The sequence below is a fragment of the Hordeum vulgare genome, chromosome 5H (genome assembly GCF_904849725.1).
Source record: "Hordeum vulgare subsp. vulgare chromosome 5H, MorexV3_pseudomolecules_assembly, whole genome shotgun sequence".
Taxonomy (NCBI): domain Eukaryota; kingdom Viridiplantae; phylum Streptophyta; class Magnoliopsida; order Poales; family Poaceae; genus Hordeum; species Hordeum vulgare.
In genome coordinates this window covers 324738841-324757050 of record NC_058522.1, presented here as the reverse complement: position 1 = coordinate 324757050, position 18210 = coordinate 324738841, and the positions used below count along the sequence as shown (strand labels likewise).

Here is an 18210-nt window from a genome sequence, read left to right as displayed (position 1 = left end):
CTCGTGCTGTGCGTCGACCTGAGGTTCCAGGGACCAGGCGCGGCGACGAACAGAGGTCTCCTCCGCAGGAACTGGCCAGGAGTCGCTTGGGAGGGAGAGAGAGTGGCGGATTAGGGTTGGGGGGTATGTGCGCGGATCCCGAGGCAGAGGGGGTTGGCTGTCCAAAAATACACAGGGAGGACTATTTATAGACAAATGGGGGGCTAGGTTTAGCGAAATGTCGTCCCGGTTTCAACCGCACGGTCGGATTCGAATAATTCCGAACGCGGGATGGACTAAATGGCCGTGTAGTGTATATATCTGGAGACGAGAGGGAAAACGGGCGACGCAGCAACGATTTTTAAAACACCGAAAGACGTCCGACGGTAGTCCGAATATGGTGCCGCTACGGTCGACCGTTCGGGTACCAGACGGACTCCGATCGCGACGAAACTTGACAGGCGGCCTAGCTATAATATAGTAAGACCGCATGTCAAGTTCCAACCCAATCAGAGAAAGTTTTCAACACACTTTTAGAAACAAGATTCGAACGATGTCGCGGACGCGTGCGTGTGTGATCGGGCTCAGAACGGACAACGACGAGAACCGGCAACTACTAACGGATGCAAGTTTGAAAACTGGCGGCAACGGAGATGCCGATGCAATGCAGATGACGCGCATGATGCGATGATGATGTGACGAATAAAAATAACCACACGACGAAAACGGAATGAAGGGGGGAATCTTCTGGAACGTCGGTCTCGGGATGTCAGAATGTTGTGCAATATAGTTGTTCCTTTATTGTTGTATATGTATCATCCAATTTAGTGCAAAACAAGAATTAAAAAGTGTCCAAAACAAACAAATGGGAAAATAGGGGGCAACAAAATAGCCCCATCCTATTTAATACAAAATCCTAAACCCTAAAAAATGCTAAAAAAAAGCAGCGAAGAAATAGCTCTGATTCGTAATACGAAGTGGGACTAATACCCCTTCCCCCTCGCTCCAAGCCCCGCGAGGTAGAGGACTATTAGCCCCGGTTCGGAGCCGAACCGGGCTACTATAGGTCCTTTTTCTACTAGTGATACTAAGGAATGACCATTTTTGGCTAGCCAAAAAGGTTAACTTTAGCAAGCAATTAAGCGTGCATGGCTGTTGTATATTTTAATTAGACCGCTGATCGCTTTAGAGGTTAGGAACCTTCTCCATCTCTGCCTTCAATGATTTCCTAATTGAAGGCAAAATTCACGTGTATACAGAATAATGCTCACATGATTTGATTTACTTAGGTTCCTACTAGTGGGTGGGTGACTATATGCCCTAACAATACTACTACTAGCTTTGACCTAACAATATCTACTACTCCCTCCCTTCTAAATTATAAAATGTTGTAACTTTTTGTTCTCAGAATTTAATGTATATAGACGTGTTTTAATGTATTTATTCACTCATTTCGGTCCTTATGCAGTCTAATTGACGTATCCAAAATGTCTACTCCGCTTACTAGTGGGTGGAGTACAATTCAAAACATATATATTTGGGTTAACCCATTTTTTGCCAGAAAATAGTCTCCAATTTAAGCATACAAGTACATGTCTCCTGAAATAGTTTTATAATTCTAATACAAACCATAATAATAATAATAATAATAATAATAATAATAATAATAATAATAATAATAATAATAATAATAATAATAATAATAATAATGTAGGAAGATTTTTAAAATAAGCTATGAAGAGTCAAAGACACATCATAAGCTGGTTTTAGAGGGCTGGACAGAAACTTCTGGCTATCTGGTGCAAGCATATCATATAAGCACAAATAATTTAATAGTTGTAAAAAAGGCAAAACAAAATCTGGATCTCTTTTGGAAACAAAGGTGATTAAGTATTTTACTATTATAAAAAGTTTCACCACGGAGTGAACTTCATGGTATTCTGGGCAAAAAACAAAAAAAAAATCAAACGCAATATACAAGGTAATGTTCATGCTATTCGTCCTCGAAAAATTGTTTTTTTTGTCCTGAAGTCAACGCGAGTTATTCCTTGGAGAATTTTTTTGTACAAGTACAATACACGTCGTAAGATTTGGGATTTTTGACTTTTTTGCGATTACCAAATTATTTTTTGCATATAGGGTGTGCTGGAACTTGGGTGCAGCAGGCTATTTCTCACTGGTAACCTCCATAGCATCATGGACGATGGATCTATTGATCTTGTAACACTCTACTATGGAGTAGGTAATTCACCTACTCTTCCGTCAAAAGTACCATTAATCTCAGGCAGGTGTTATGGCATCTTGACGGAAAAGTACTTTCCTGCTAAGAGCACCTTGTGATGAGAATATCCTCCTATTTTTCTACTAAGATCACCATGCATCCGAGAAGATGTGCAATCGGCATCACATGGTACTGGTAGCTAAGCTTTATCGTCCGCCGGCCGAGAAAAGGCGACGACGCCCCCCATGCTTGCGGTGCACTGGCCAGCTTTTACTTCGTGGTGTGGCCCTTTTTTTGCTTTCACAGCTTCAAGTCCAAGGGTTCTCACTCACCAAAACCCGAAACCAGTGTACGTACCCTACACAACAGTACTTCAAATTCAACTGAAAGTCCAACAGAGTTGGTGGGAAAGATGATTCAATCTTTTCATGCTTTTTTTCAAGCACCGCACTGTGCCACTACCAATTCATCTGTGCTATAAATGCCCATGCCCCGGCAACCTAGCTCAAGGCAACACACACGCACGCTCTAGCTAGTCAGCGTAGCAACAGGATATCCACAGTTGCACACGGCACGCACACACTCGGGCGCGAGCGAGTCGGGCATGGCTGCTGCAAGAGCAAGTGCTCTGTGCGTCGTCCTGCTAGCCGTCATGGCGGCCGGCGGGGCGTCGGCGCAGCTGTCCACGGGGTTCTACTCGAGCTCGTGCCCGGGCGCGCTGGGCGCAGTCGCGTCGGTGGTGCAGTCGGCCGTGGCGAACGAGCCGCGCATGGGCGCATCCATCCTCCGCCTCTTCTTCCACGACTGCTTCGTCCAGGGCTGCGACGGGTCGCTGCTCCTGGACGACACTGCGAGCTTTCAGGGAGAGAAGATGGCGACGCCCAACAACGGGTCGGTGCGTGGGTTCGAGGTCATCGACGCCATCAAGGTGGCCGTCGAGAAGATCTGCCCAGGCGTCGTCTCCTGCGCCGACGTCCTCGCCATCGCCGCCAGGGACAGCGTCGTCGCCGTACGTACTTCAATCCCCATGCATACGTTAACGTACTTATTATGGCATGCATGCTGAATCTGTGGGTATGTGTGCGTGTAGCTGGGCGGGCCGAACTGGGCAGTGAAGGTTGGGCGGAGGGACTCCACGACGGCGAGCTTCAGCGGCGCCAACAACAACATCCCGCCGCCGACGTCGGGGCTCGCCAACCTCACGTCACTCTTCGCGGCGCAGGGACTCTCCCAGAAGGACATGGTCGCGCTCTCCGGTGCGTACCTCCACCCATCGCTCAAAGCAATAAATAACTAATTATTCCCATTGCATTAACCAACTAATCCCCAAGTATAGTACTCCTACTTTTGGGCGATCACTGGTGCTTAAGAATGTAGACCTAATTCTTCGCAAGAAAGAGAGAGAACGTGTAGTACTGATGTTGTACAGTAAGTAATTAGCAACAAGGAAAGCGACAAGAATCGATTCCCATGTGGAAGAAAAGAAGGAACCATTTCACACTCTGCTTCTACTAGCTTCATCACCTGTAGCCGGCATGCATGCATGCATGATCGCCAACGGAACCGATAGCTAAGTTTTGACTTGAAAGCCTAACGTTGTTACTTTACTGGTGACGAGTTCAATCATCGATGACTAGTGACTAGTAAATACTCGTGCTACCAATTAGGAGTAGCTTCCATTACTTTTTAGTCGGACGAAAAAAACTGGCATTGGCCTGTGATTGTCGGCATGGGTTTCTAGAAGAACCTCATAGTTGTATTGCATTTTGCATGTCACACATCTGAGGCCAGCATTCTAGCAGCCAGGCCACTTAAACTTTTTCAGTGAAACGGCTGGCTCTTGCTTTAGTTGAAAGATGCCTCCCATCACATATTCACATGTCTTTGGACTAAATATTAAAAGCAAGAATAAAGTCGGCATCCCCCAGATATACAACTTGATTACAAATTAATGACAACCACAAAAGCATATGACTCATTTTGCTCTATTCCATGACCGGCTCAAATCCCCTTTTCTTTCTTCCATTATTTTTAGAGAATATACGCACTTGGCTGCAAAGTAAGTACTAATTAAATAAAAGTGCTAAAACGTTCCTTTGGAGGAAAAAGCGCCCAAACGTTCCCTTATAAGTATTCTCAAAAAAGGAAGAAAAAAAAGTGTCCCTCGTCTCAAATTCCGCTTTCTCTGAGGACATACATGCATGTACGTACGCAGGATCTCACACCATAGGCCAAGCTCGCTGCACCAACTTCCGAGCACACGTCTACAACGAGACCAACATCGACAGCGGCTTCGCCGGGACCCGCCGTTCCGGCTGCCCTCCCAACTCCGGCTCCGGCGACAACAACCTCGCACCGCTGGACCTCCAGACCCCGACCGCCTTCGAGAACAACTACTACAAGAACCTGGTTGCCAAGAAGGGGCTCATGCACTCCGACCAGGAGCTCTTCAACGGCGGGGCCACCGACCCGCTGGTCCAGTACTATGTCAGCAGCCAGAGCGCCTTCTTCGCGGACTTCGTGGAAGGCATGATCAAGATGGGAGATATCTCGCCGCTCACAGGGAACAACGGAGAGGTCAGGAAGAACTGCAGGAAGATTAACTAAGAGAACCATTGCGGTCAAGGGTGACACAGCGTGTGGAGTGAGAGATCCATGCTTTGTTGCAAGTTTGTGGTTCCATCTCGTTTTTTTTTTTCATTTTTTCGTGCGTCCACAATTGTGAAATCAATATTGTACTGCAGCGATATGTCCGTTCATTGAATAATTCGACAATATATATATGAACCGTTTGCGTGTTGCGTAATTTCTACGTTTCACATGTACTAGTACTCATTAGAGAACATATGTTTTTGTAAACAAAAACTTTCGATCCATTTGTCAAACATCATGGCAACGTGTTGTTAGATCTCGGATGGAGAAACCGCTCCCGTCGCTCCCTCCAACCGACCGGGGGCGAAAGCTTAGTCACCCAACCGCAATCGCTCCCCCTGCTACCGCCCCACGTCGGCCCCCGAGGCCGCAGTCGAGCAAAAGCCGAACGTCGTCGGTGAAGGGGCGGCGGGGATCTGCTGCCTCGCGGCCCCTTGCGCAGTGCCAGGACGATGGCCACTGTTCTTGGCGTCGATTGATCTTGCCGCTTGATCGGATATGGCACACGACGATCGCAGGGCGGGTGGAGTGAGACGGTGGCGTTATCCCGCCCGTGGCGGCACCGTACTTCTCTGGCGATGGCGGATCGTGATATGGGGGGATGGATCTAGACACGTGGTGCGGCAGGTTCTCGAGGTAAGCACGAGACGGCATTGAGACTACTCACAATAATAACATATAGAATAGTAACATACATATATTACTAGTCTCCCTCTGCTACCGCCCCACGTCGGCCCCCGAGGCCGCAGTCGAGCAAAACCAAACATCATGGCAACGTGTTGTTAGGTCTCGGATGGAAAACCTGGCAACCGACCTAGCGGGGACAGGCTGGATCCGGGCGGCGTGGGGCCTACTGCCGTGATGATTTAGGTAGCAGTCATCATGCTCTTCGTGCATCACGGCAACGGTCTGCATGATCGGTTCTCCTTGATCTAGCCATCTATGTGTTCCGGACCGGCCGTCGGAAATCTTACCAAGGATATCTGGATCGGTTAGATTCATGGACCTTGATCTAGCCATCTCTTGTTCATGGACCTTCCTGTTTTTATTTTATTTTTATTTTTTTCTTTAGCTGTGTGTGCATCCTAGATGTCTTTGTGACATCTTATAGGTGCAAATATTAGATGTAATTGATATTTTTGCCATATTAATACACTTCCTTTTAAAAAAATCAAACATCATGAAAATACAAAAAATATATGAAGTAACAAACATTACATGCAAGTCTATAAACCACTTATCAATGACTAACAAGTACTTAAGCTAGCCGAAGGCGTGCCATCATCTTCGCCCCTTCCTCATCGAACCAAGGCAAATCTTGTTGTTGTAAACAGTTGAAAATTGTTATGGTAAGGCCTCATAGGAACAACACACTGAATCAATGACCATCGCTGATGAAAAGAAATGTATATCGTAAGGATCCAATACGTGGGCGACGAAAAATCGGCCCAGTTGCGCCCCAACTCCTCGTTTAGCATCAGTTTGGGCCAAATAATAGTCGGTGAACCCGAGCCGAATCCAGCCACCCGGGGGCGCCTGGGAGCGTCGGTCGAAGCGAAAAGGCAAGTGGGCCCGCTCTGTCAGCGGTAGCCGGGACTATTCCCGCTGTTTTCTCCCCCTTCCTCCTCCCTTTCCCTCCACACCCCCCCCCCCCCGCGCGCGCGCCACGCCTTTCCCGCCATTCTTCTCCCGCTCTCGCCATCCGGCCGCCATACCACCGAAGAAATACACCTTCCCTTGCCCCGTCACCGCTACCGATTCCAACCAGTCGAAGCCGAGGAAGCCGATGGCTAGGTCGATGGGCGTTTCGGACGCCGAGTGGAGGGCGGATGTCCATCGTCGGGAGGCGGTCACAACAGACCAGCGGAGGATGCTCAACGCCAAGAAGATTAGGGACGCGGAGGATCAGGAAGAGGCGTCCCGCGCGGGGATGATGAATCAGGTTGGCCACAACTCCCAGGCCGCATGGAGGGGATACGAGGGCGTTGCGTTGCCGGCCAACCTCTCGCCACCGATGCCGCCCTGGGAGTATGTGCCCTCGCCTGGCCACTCCGACGACGACGCACATGGCGGCTTCAATCCCAACACCAGATGCCAGCGAAGGTGTGGTACTTCATGGAGTGCTATCTAATCCAGATGCCGGCGGCGACTGCACCGGCGACCGCGACGACGATGACCCCAGTAGAAACCACGCCAACGACGAGCCCGACTACGCCGTAGACGAGCCCGACTACCCCGACCAGTCCCGCGACAGAGGAGCCGCACTATGCCGAGCCGGCCGTTTGATTCGTTTCATGTGTACTATCTTTTTCTTTTGATCGCTGAACTATTGGATGTGTTGATCACCGAACTATGACATGTTGACCGTCGACTCGTGACATGATTATCGTCGAATTTATGACGTCTTTTTGTTAGCGGAAAAGATAAATTAAAAAAATTAACGTTTGACGGTTGAAACCTGAAGACGGCTGGAAACTCGTTTGGCTCAAAATGAAAAAGCACTCGCGCAACGCGAAAAAGGTTTTCGCGGGGCACGCTGGGGCCAAATTGCTGGAGATCTCTAATGCCACGGGAGGTGAGGCAGATTCGTGTCAGCGCCGGCAGGAGGCGGCTGAAAACCTCGTCCGTCGGCTACGAGCACACGCATAGGAGGAAAACCAGAGAACACATGCTTAGAAGACTAGGCATATTAACCCAAGACGGAACAAATTAGCTAACGTACGTACAGCAAAAAGCGGAATAGAACGGTCCATAACCCTAGCTACAGTGTAGCAGTGGGAGCGCATGCGTCCCATCCGTGTGTCATCAGGGCAGATGTCCTACTTTTTTTTGCTTTTGATTTTGAGGGATGCAGCACGTCCAACATCCTAGCTAGAGTCTAGCGGTGGGAGCACTATTTCTCTTCTCCGACACGGGTTTATATCTACGGTCATTAGTTATCTACTCAATGCCGGTTAGTTACGCTACAAACAACGTCCATGTCGATGATGTGCAGTGCAGGTGCTTTTCTCAGTTTTTTACACACCACACGATGATTTGATTGTGACGAACTAACAATATTTGTCGGTCAGAGCCAAGAAATGTATGCATGTTTATACATATCTCTCTGTTTTCGGATGTCGGCTGCCTATGCGCCAAGTGGTACTATATATATATAGTTTTATATGTATATTTCTAACGGCCGGGGTTGCTTTTTCCACGATGATCGCTGTCGGCCTGGCTACCTACGTACCAGAAAGATTACATAGCAGATTAAGCTTTGGAACAAATCGTGCCTGACATGAACGTGCAGAACAGCGAAGGGGTTAGACTGCATGAGTAACATCAAAGGCAACATCAACATCAACGTAATTGTAACTGTAGCATTTTCTATTTAAACCACGTGAAGTCGCGTAAGGAACTGGCAATGTTTCTCGTCGGCTATCACACGCGGTTCTTTTTCTTTTTCGGTGAAGACCGGAGTCCACGTTTTTGATAATTTAATGCTACATGTGGTATAATTGCTTCAATAACAACAATTGTCGATATGTCCGAGTGGTTAAGGAGACAGACTTGAAATCTGTTGGGCTACGCCCGCGCAGGTTCGATCCCTGCTGTCGACGTTTTGTTTTTCCCTTTCCAGATTTTTTTCTAGTCAAGTAGTATATCGGCAAAAGGAGGTCGTCCATTGCCCGTTATTATATGGAAAAGATTATCTTCCACCGGCCCCAATCTTTTTTTAGTATTTAAACAACATTCAGCCTTGGATTTTCTTCAATAAACAAGGTGGTACTAAAGATTTCGGTTCTATAGTTAACTCGCTCTAATGACCTTCACTCGCTTACTTCTTTGGTTTCTGATATTGCTTTTTTGCCTTTCGATTCCTATTCATCGGAGGGGAGTGATCTGCGTCGGCCGCACGATCCACCAACCCCCGCGCGTCCGCACCGTTGAATCTTCATGCAACATTTTTTCCCTGATGCAGAAAAATTTGGATGCGATGCAACAATTTTTTCAACTTTTGCAACAAAAAATAAAATTTGTAGCAACAAGAATATCAACGTGATCGTAGCAAAAAAGCGAAGCTGATGGTACGTGGTAGCAAAAGTAAAACGCCGGTTGTAACAAATATTTACGTGACGTGTATGCAACTTTTTTAGTGAACGGTTGCAGCAAAAAATGGTGCCGGTTGTAGCGAAAATTAACACGGTTGTAGCAAAAGTAAAAAAACATCGATTGTAACGAAAAATTCGAAGAACTAGAGTTGCAACCAAACGTATATGCAACTTTTTTACTGGATAAATATAGAAAAAAAAATAACGCTTGGTTGCAACAATTTAAACGAAAAAATATTGCATGCCCAGTCCGCTGACGCGCGCGGTCACCTGGGGCCGGCCGAACTGTTCAACCGGCGCACCGGTCAGAAACGATTCCCTTCATCGGATGTGTGGACGTTTGAGAAGAAGAATTAGCACTACACTTTACTTTCTTTAACATTAAAGACTATAACAAATAAACTATTTACTGCTCTCGACGTTTTATGTTTTCTTTCTAGTTTGTTTTTAATAGTACTAGCAAAAGGGCCCATGCGTTGCAACGGGAGAAAGAAATATCACACGACACACGCTCTTAATTTATAAAAAATGTCTATAATTTAAGAATTTATAGTTACGATACAAATAAAGATGGTCTTATCCTACAAAAATGCAGTTCAAAATTTCACAGGTCTTGTATTTTAACACGGCTTGCATGTAGATTTAATACACACAAAGAATCAATCAAGTGACCTTCAGTTTCATCTCTAATCCTGATTTTGTTGACGTGTTCCTCCCCAACCCGGATGAGTACCGGTATGAAAGAAAGACGAATAATGACTTATTTATTAAGATTGCACCCTAGATAGTATTTTTATTAAACGTTTAACAGATAAAATAATATCATATTTAAATTCTACACATTTTTCTAATCAAATTCCATGTATAATATGTTAAATTTGGAGTTATGGTTTAAAAGATATGAGTATTTTTAAAAATATTTAATATATACTACGAGTTTAATGTCATAAACAGTAAGGGTTTTTTTGTACAATCATCTCGATGGGTTTTCCGACGGAAGCAATAGCCTCTTTATTATTAGGTAAAGATATCAACCAAAGAGGTCGTGCTTTGCCCGTTGTTATATTCTCCTTTTAAATAAATGTCTTTAGTATTTAAACAACATTCAGCCTTGGATTTTCTTCAACAACCGAGGTGGTACTAAAGATATCGGTTCTATAGTTAAGTCGCTCTCTTGACCTTGACTCGCCTACTTCTCGAGTCTTTGATATTGCTTTCGTGACTTTTATTTCTATTCATTTGATGTGTGGACGCTGGAGAAGAAGCATTGCCAGTAACACTTTATTTTCTTACGCATAAGGCTTTAATAGGCAAACTATTTACAACCCTTTATGTTGTAAAACAAGAGGAAGAAAAATGCACAATAAGTCTTGTCAAACAACTTATTATCTTTTTTTTGGGATAAAAACAACTTATTATCTGATGTAACTGAAGTATTTGTGCCTCCACAACAGATACAATCGGTGAAAGCACTCCAATATTAGCAAGTTAAATGGGTGAAGAAAGATATTTCCAATAAAGTGAATCACGAAAGAAACAATGTTGTAACTTGCTTCATCCGACATTATAAGTAATTAATGAGATTTTCTTCCTCTAGCCCTGACCTTCCATCATAGTTGTGTTGTCGATGGCATATATTCGTTTTTCATTTGTATATATAATACAACTGATATTAAATATCTTCAGCTTTTAAACAATGTCCAACCTTCGATATTCCTGAGCAAGGAAGGTGGTACTAAAGATATTGGTTTTGATGTTAAATCGCTCTCACAACCTTGACTCACCAACTTCTCCGATCTTTGATGTTGCTTTCCTTGCTTTTGATTCCTATTCGTCTCATGTGTTTGATGCTTGAGAAGAAGCTTTAGCACTGACACCCTATTTCTTTCGCACAGGGCTTTAACAGATAAACTTGGTTACAATACTTTATTGCATAAAACAAGACAAAGAGGAGCACACTATAAGTCTCGTCAAACAACTGATTATCCAATGTAACTGAAACATTTGTGCCTCCACATCAAAAGCAATCAGGTGATAGCACACCAATATTAGCAAGTTGAATGGCTAAAGAAAGAGATTTCCAATATACATGAATCACGGAAGAAAACAATGTCTTAACTTGCTTCATCCGACATTATAATAATCAATGAGATTTAAAAAAAAAAGTCTGAAACAAACCTTGAAGTCGTAGACGAAAGCTAAATCAAACCATGGACTTTGAATTCCGTAAATTGGCACTCTGAACTTGTAATCCCGGTCTATTTTAGACCCTAGACCTGTTTGGCATGCTCAGAATACTACAATCCCGACCGGGGTTACCTCCTATTTTCACGGGCGAGAATTTGGGCCGGCCCACTTTACCATCACAAAAATTTGTGAAGTTTAAAAATGTTAGTGCATTTCTAAATTTTTCCAGAAGTTAAAAAATATTTTTTATTTCTATTTTTGGCACAAATTCAATCCCTTTTTTTTTCTAAAAAAGTTTAGAATTATGAAATTCTATTCACATTTTTTTAAAATTGTTAATGATATAAAAAATCGCATTCGTCAATAAACTTCTGAATTCCAACAGTTTTTCACATCAAAGAGAAATGATACGGATTTACCAAAATTACGTCACATTTTTAAATAAGTCTTTTGCAATTTCGTAAATTATTTGTGTTTTTGAAAACACTGAAGCAGTGAACTTCGAATGTATCTTTTGGGCAAACTAATATTGAAGATGTAAACAATTTCGGAATGTCCGAAGATTTTATAAAGCGTGAGAACTTTTTAAAAATTCTGAATACTTTAAGAAAAACTATTTTTTGAAAACAATCAATTTCGAAAAAGCAAACACTTTCTGAAACATTTTTTAAACCAGTTTTTTTTAAAGTGCGAACAGTTTTTCTAAACTTTAAAAACGGGAACAAAGTTTAAAACCTGAACAAATGTGTAAAGAAATATTTGTGACATTTAAAACATATCACGAATTTTAAAAAAAGTACGTGTCATTTGAAAAAAACTTAACATTTGAAGACTGTTCACGAGTTTAAATAAATGTGCTTGTGACATTTTCAAAATGAAGTGTATACAATATAAATAGAATTGCATGATATAAAGAAATGTGTCATACCCATAAAAGAACATACGTAACATGTGTTTGAAAATTATATTTAAAATGTGCAACAATTTAAAAAATGTTTGTGTAGTTTTATAAAAAATATTGTCATTAAGAAATGTAAAACGTGTATTTGAAAAATATTACCGTGTATTCAATTTTTTTGAAAACCTGCATCTAGAAAATGTAAAAAGTGTGTATTAAAAATATATTTGCCCTACAAATTTACTATGGTATTAGGAATAATTAGACATGTGTAAAAAAGTAAACCGGTTACCAATAAAGAAACAAAACAAAAGCGAAAAAGAAAATAATATGAAGAAAAATATGAAAGAAACAAAAGAAATCAAAAGTATAACGAAGAAAGATAAACCAGATAAAATCGGCAAAAAGATAAAGTATAAAGATGGAAAAACCAGAGAAAGAAAATCATGAAAACCAGACTAGCGCGACCGACTGCGCTAATGGGCTGGTTTAATTCAGCAAATACCGGTTAAATCCTTTCAAGGTTTAAAATCGACCGGGATTAAAAAGTTTGATGTGTTAATTTAAAGGATCGAGAGTTTGAGGTTTAATTTATCTTTCGTGTTTGTTTTGAAATTTTTCCTTCTGGCTTTGGGTGCTGCTCCACCGACCAGTCGGAGCAGGCGCTGGATAGAAGACCTGCACGAACTCATACCGTCTACACAACCTGAAAGAAAGAGGAAACGTGGGCGCAACGGACAACCGACTTCGACTCGGAGACAGCAATCACGCTGTAATTTCAAGACGAACTCCTCATAAATCGAGCAGGAGCAATCGCTTAATCAACCCCGCTGCCTCCGTCCAACCACTGCCCGTTCCTCGATTTTGCAAGGTGAGCCTTTCGTTCCCCTTCCGCTTACTTCTTGATTCCCAATCTGGTGAAATCACGCTCACGGTCGGCGAGTTGGATAGTTCCCCTCCCTTGTCTCGATTTCTTCCCTGATCCGCCGCCTCCTCCCGTCGCTTTCGATTTCCTGCTCGACCGGTAACCTTGGCTGCTCGAATCATCGCCTTGGTTTCTAGCGATTTCTGGATTTGGGTGCTGCTCCGGAGGCCAAATTGTCGGCCCCTTTGCTTTTTTTCTGTTGTTTCCGGAGAGTAAAATTGATTGTGCTGCCAAGCCGTATATGATGATTCGCTTTCATGGCAGGTCGACGTGCGCACGATGGGTCTGGGATTGGGAGCGCCGTTCTTCTTCTTCCTCCTCATCTTGCTGGCCGCCGGCTCCGGAGCAGTGCCGCAGGACAAGAGGGTTCGCAGGAATTACGGTATGTCTCTCTCAATGGAAGATATACTTACCCGGTGCTTCATCCTCTTACAGTACTTCTTGCTATAGTCCGTACTGTACCTAAGAACACACGTATAAATTACCCCCTCCTTTTCATAATATAAGACCTTTTAGAGATTTTATTATAGACTACATACGGATGTATATAGACATATTTTAGAGTTTAGATTCACTCATTTTGCTACGTATGTAGTCCATATTGAAATCTCTATGCAATTTTTTTTTTTTTTTTTTTTTTTTGACAAGCTTGACACAAAGTTTCAAGACTGAATTCGATTCACAGCTCGACAAACAAAAAAAGACTAATCAGACTGTGAAATACCTCATATTTGAGGTGAATAATACATGTTTTGTGCAAGTCCCCTTGTTTTTCTTTATCTATTTATTGAGCTTCGGAATGAAATTTCAGGGCATTGTAGATGCATCTTATACCAATCTTATTGGAAAAAAAATACAGATCTTTTTGGGACCTCTAGATGTAGTTTTAAGAGGAGAAAGAACTGGACATATCCTCTCTCTTAACAGCCTTCCTGTGCTGCTAAATCTTATTCAAGTTAATCTTCATATAAAATTAGTACCTCCAATATGCAAATTGGAGAACAAATTCTAGTTTTTCTGCAATGAAAATATTCTCTTTTGATGCATATCTTGGTCCAGTTATAGTATTGGAATACATAAGTTTATTTGGTTTCAATTGGAACTGAAATTGAAGTTTACGATGTCATGTCCCTAGCTTCTTGTGCTAGTTATTTGGGCATTGAATATTTCGTCACACCGTCCATCTGTTGGCATCAAGCCAGTTAGATTGTGTCAATATAACCTGAATAGCATTTTATTTTTCTTTCTGAATAGCGCGTGGCTGTATAAGATGGATAACCATTTTTGCCATATTAGATTTAGGATAACCAACTTCATTGTTTTCACACCATTAACTTCTGGGATATGGGACATGTGTTTTACTGCTTTATATGCTTTGTACGACGTTAGTTCAAGTCCTAGCTGGGGAACATGACCAAAGATACAGCCATTGGTACTTGGTAGTTCGGGAAAATTTTAAGCTCGGGAAAATACTCTTACTTGTGGTTGCCATTGTTCTTAATTGGTGTTACTATCTGCATTATTTTGTCTCAGTTGTTCTCGATCTCAATACAATTGAGATCCACCCAAATGACAAGGAGGAAATTACCTCTAGCAAAATTCCTGTCTCTGTTGAAAGTGGCACTACAGTATGCTCAACTTGTGAGAACTTGACAAACAAATCTGTCAGTTATCTTAGTGAGAAACAAACACAAGATGAGATCATGGAAATTCTTCATGGTGCCTGTTCTCAGACATTCTCCTTAGAACAGAAGGTGCACCACTTTTATATTAATTCACCAAATGCTACATGCTCAAAATGTACTCTTTGAACAGCAGTAGTTTATGACTTTTTGTTTCCATGAACTCTTTCTATGTCTGCAGTGTCTTGAGATGGTGGACTCCTATGCAACTCTTCTCTTTGCAAAGATCACTGAAATCAAACCAGACGAGTTCTGCAAACAGTATGGCCTCTGCAGGGACGTATCTTTTCTGTCTCTTGCGAAAAGTGAAAGCACTTGCGCTTTTTGCCACCACCTCGTTGATGTAGTCCTCTCAAAAATGAAAGATCCTGACTCGCAGGTGACTGCTTTGCTTCATTGACATATAATGGGTGCCCTGACCTGATCCTTTCCGTCTCTTAACATTTGCCTTGTGATATCTGTAGTTTGAGATACTTCAACTTCTCATCAAGGAGTGCAACAAGGTTCACGGTCATGTGCAGGAGGTAAACTTTTCTTCACTTGTATATATGGTCTATGACTCCCTAGATTTTCTCTATGCTATCATGCAATTTGTCGGATTCTGTGCATCAAGGAGCCATTGTCTGCTCCTTGATCCAATGCACAACAGTGTGCAAGCATGACATGGTTTCTTGCTCCCTGTTGGCAGTGTAAGAGAATGGTTCTAGAATACGTCCCCCTCATCCTGGTCAATGGCGAGAAGCTCCTTGAGAAGAAGGATGTATGCACTCTTATGCAAGCCTGTGGCGCCAGCAAGAAGAGGGCGGTTGGATCGTTCTTCGATGGTGGACTGCGGAGTGATGCTTGATGACAGAAACACACATCACTTGTAGGAATGGTGGAAATAGGGTGATGAGGTGATTGTTGTACATATAAGCTTGTCTCTGTTCTTTGGAACGTCCCTATACTACTGTCAAGTTATTGCACAACACTGTCAAGTTATTGTGTCTGACCTCGTGCTACTACTTATTTATAAAAGCCAACGAAGGTCATGCCTTCTGTTGACTATATGAATTTTGATTTACATCCAGAGGCCTGAAAGAAGTTAGATATGGTAAAGCTACGGATGCTCTCAGACATATTTACCCTTGCAAAGATGGGCTGCTAGCGGTTGAATTTTTAGACAGAAAGATTTGCATAATTTTTCATCCGAACCGTCGACGACAGGATTGCCCGTACCCTTCACAATTTGGCGTGTGAAATAAAACTTTCCACTTGCTAGTGGGTACTTATTTGCACGATCTAGCATGTTGCGAGAAGGACAAGCGGGTTTTTATGTTCATCCCAATGAACCAAACGGATGACGGAAGGGATAGCCTATCAACGAAGCACACAAGTGACACATTTGAGGGTTAGTCCATCCCAAAAACGGGTATCCCTGCCTCAAAAATGGATAACCCATCAACCAAACATCCCAAAGTGACACATTTGAGGTGACATGTTTGGACTAGTAGGAAGAAGACCCTTCTAAGTTGAATGTATTCCATTTCTAAGAAAGAACTTGTATACATTCGAACTAGAGAGAAGCTCTAAAATGGAAATGAAAAAGAAACCCATTGTCCGTCCACGTATTCACCTCGCTGGAACTTGGAACTCGCAATCAAACATAGGGTTAGCAAACTGGGAAGACAACTCTCTACTTGGATAGGTAGAGAACCGTTTTGAAACTTGCATGATAGCAAGAAGAAGGGAATGTCCACTAATATAGAACAGAAATTTGGCAACACAGTAAAGAGCCTACATCAATTTTCTGTATGTGACTATTTCATTTTGAATTGTTTGGATTGCTTACCACATGTGTCACATGGTTGTACGGGACTGTTTCATAGTTGACTTATATATGGGGTGTGTTATGCGTCCTCCCTCCTTCCTCCTCCTCTCCCGCTGCCACCAGAGGGCCTGGCCGGGCAAAGCTCGCCCGAGGTGGAGGTGGCGGTGGCGGGGCCTTCTTGTTCCCCCGACTACAGAGGCACGGCGCGGGCCTTCCTCATCGGCTGAGGCGCGACATGGGCCTTCCTCGTCGGCTGAGGCGCGACGCGGGCCTTCCTCGTCGGCCAAGGCACGGCGCAGGCGCTAGGCGCCACGACGCGTCATCGCGCTTGTGTGCTAGAGGGCGCTGGCGTGCTGACGGGCTTCAGGCGGCGCGAGCAGTGGGGGTTCGCGCGGGGGCGAGCTGGGGAGGCACATATCTGGCGCACAACGAGCTCTCGCGGCGACGCGTGAAAGCACAATTGCTCCCTAATGTGGTTTTGATAATTGATCACAACATATGCATCATTGGACTAATATGTTTATTCAAGTATATTTCAGAAAAGTTCAAAAGATGCATTGACTAAAGGCTTATGTGGAGATGCCCCTTGATGCAAGAAAGGAATAAGATTGACCCAAGCTTCAAGCTAGAAGACTCTTCATTTTATATTTGTGAGAAATCACTTTTTGAGTCCATAGGAGAGCCAATGCTATTAAAAGGGGATGAAGTATTAAAATGAACTGGTTGCTCAAGTGCTCAGAGATAGCCACCAAAAATACTAAGTTTTTTCCCACATAATCATTCTACCAAAGCCACAACACAAAATCAGTGCCACCAATATTCTCAATTCGGCCCTACCGATTTTCATCCCAGACAGAACCCTAGCCAAAGCCACCAAATCGGCGCAACCGAAACTGTGTCGGTGCTATCGAGTTTAGGTGACCAACTTTCTGTTGCCTCAGTACACAAAATCGGAATTTCCGAGTTCGGGTATCGGTGTCACTGAGTTGTGTCATCCGACTGTTAGCCACCTTTTCGGTGTCACCGAGTTGTGTATATCGGTTCCAACGAGATTCAAAAGTTGATGCCTTTAGTGCAAGCCGGTACCACCGAGTTCATGACTTCGATGTCACCGAGTTGGTCACTTTAGGTGTAACGGTTGGATTTTGGGGACTGCCTATATATACCCCTCCACCCATCTCTCATTCGTGGGATAAGCACTCGGAACACACACTTCATTGCCAGATCCATTTTCTGAGAGTGGGCCACCTACTCATGTGTTGAGATCAAGATATTCCAATCCAATCATTTGAAACTTGATCTCTAGCCTCGCCAAGTTGCTTTCCACCAAATCAACCTCTCCTACCCATGCCTATTCTGTGAGAGAGTGATTGTGTGTTGAGGATACTATCTTTAGAAGCACAAGAGCAAGGAGTTCATCGTTCTACCACATATATTACCTTTTGGAGGGTGGTGCCTCCTAGATTGGTTAGGTGTCGCTTGGGATCCTCCTACTTCGCGTTGTGGAGTTGAACCAAGATGTTTGTAAGGGCAAGGAGATCGCTTACTTCGTGAAGATCTACCATGAGTGAAGCTAGTCCTGTGTGGACGGAAGCCGTGGTGGAATAGACAAGGACGCTTCTTCATGGACCCCTTGTGGGTGGAGCTCTCCATGGAATCTCGAAGCCGTTACCCTTCATGGGTTGAAGTCTCCACTAACATGGACGTACGATAGCGCCACCTATCGGAACCATGCCAAGAATCGTCGTGTCAACCTCATGCG

The 18210-nt window shown here is 43.6% G+C and overlaps 2 protein-coding genes and 1 non-coding gene across 3 annotated transcripts; all 3 read left to right on the top strand.

Annotated features, from left to right (window-relative positions):
* Positions 1 to 2693: 2693 nt before the first annotated feature.
* Positions 2694 to 5006, top strand: LOC123395462 (peroxidase 4-like). The gene is made up of 3 exons (XM_045090466.1): positions 2694 to 3209; positions 3291 to 3456; positions 4416 to 5006. The coding sequence occupies exons 1-3, from the start codon at positions 2805 to 2807 to the stop codon at positions 4805 to 4807; spliced, it is 963 nt and encodes a 320-aa protein (XP_044946401.1). The 5' UTR covers positions 2694 to 2804; the 3' UTR covers positions 4808 to 5006.
* Positions 5007 to 8372: 3366 nt separating this feature from the next.
* Positions 8373 to 8454, top strand: TRNAS-UGA. Its single transcript has one exon. It is a non-coding gene; the product is annotated as a tRNA-Ser (tRNA).
* Positions 8455 to 12718: 4264 nt separating this feature from the next.
* On the top strand, positions 12719 to 15701 carry LOC123396456 (prosaposin-like). The gene is made up of 6 exons (XM_045091389.1): positions 12719 to 12902; positions 13221 to 13338; positions 14490 to 14710; positions 14820 to 15017; positions 15103 to 15162; positions 15327 to 15701. Exons 2-6 carry the CDS (start codon positions 13236 to 13238, stop codon positions 15483 to 15485), a joined length of 741 nt encoding a protein of 246 aa, XP_044947324.1. The 5' UTR covers positions 12719 to 12902; positions 13221 to 13235; the 3' UTR covers positions 15486 to 15701.
* Positions 15702 to 18210: the final 2509 nt, after the last annotated feature.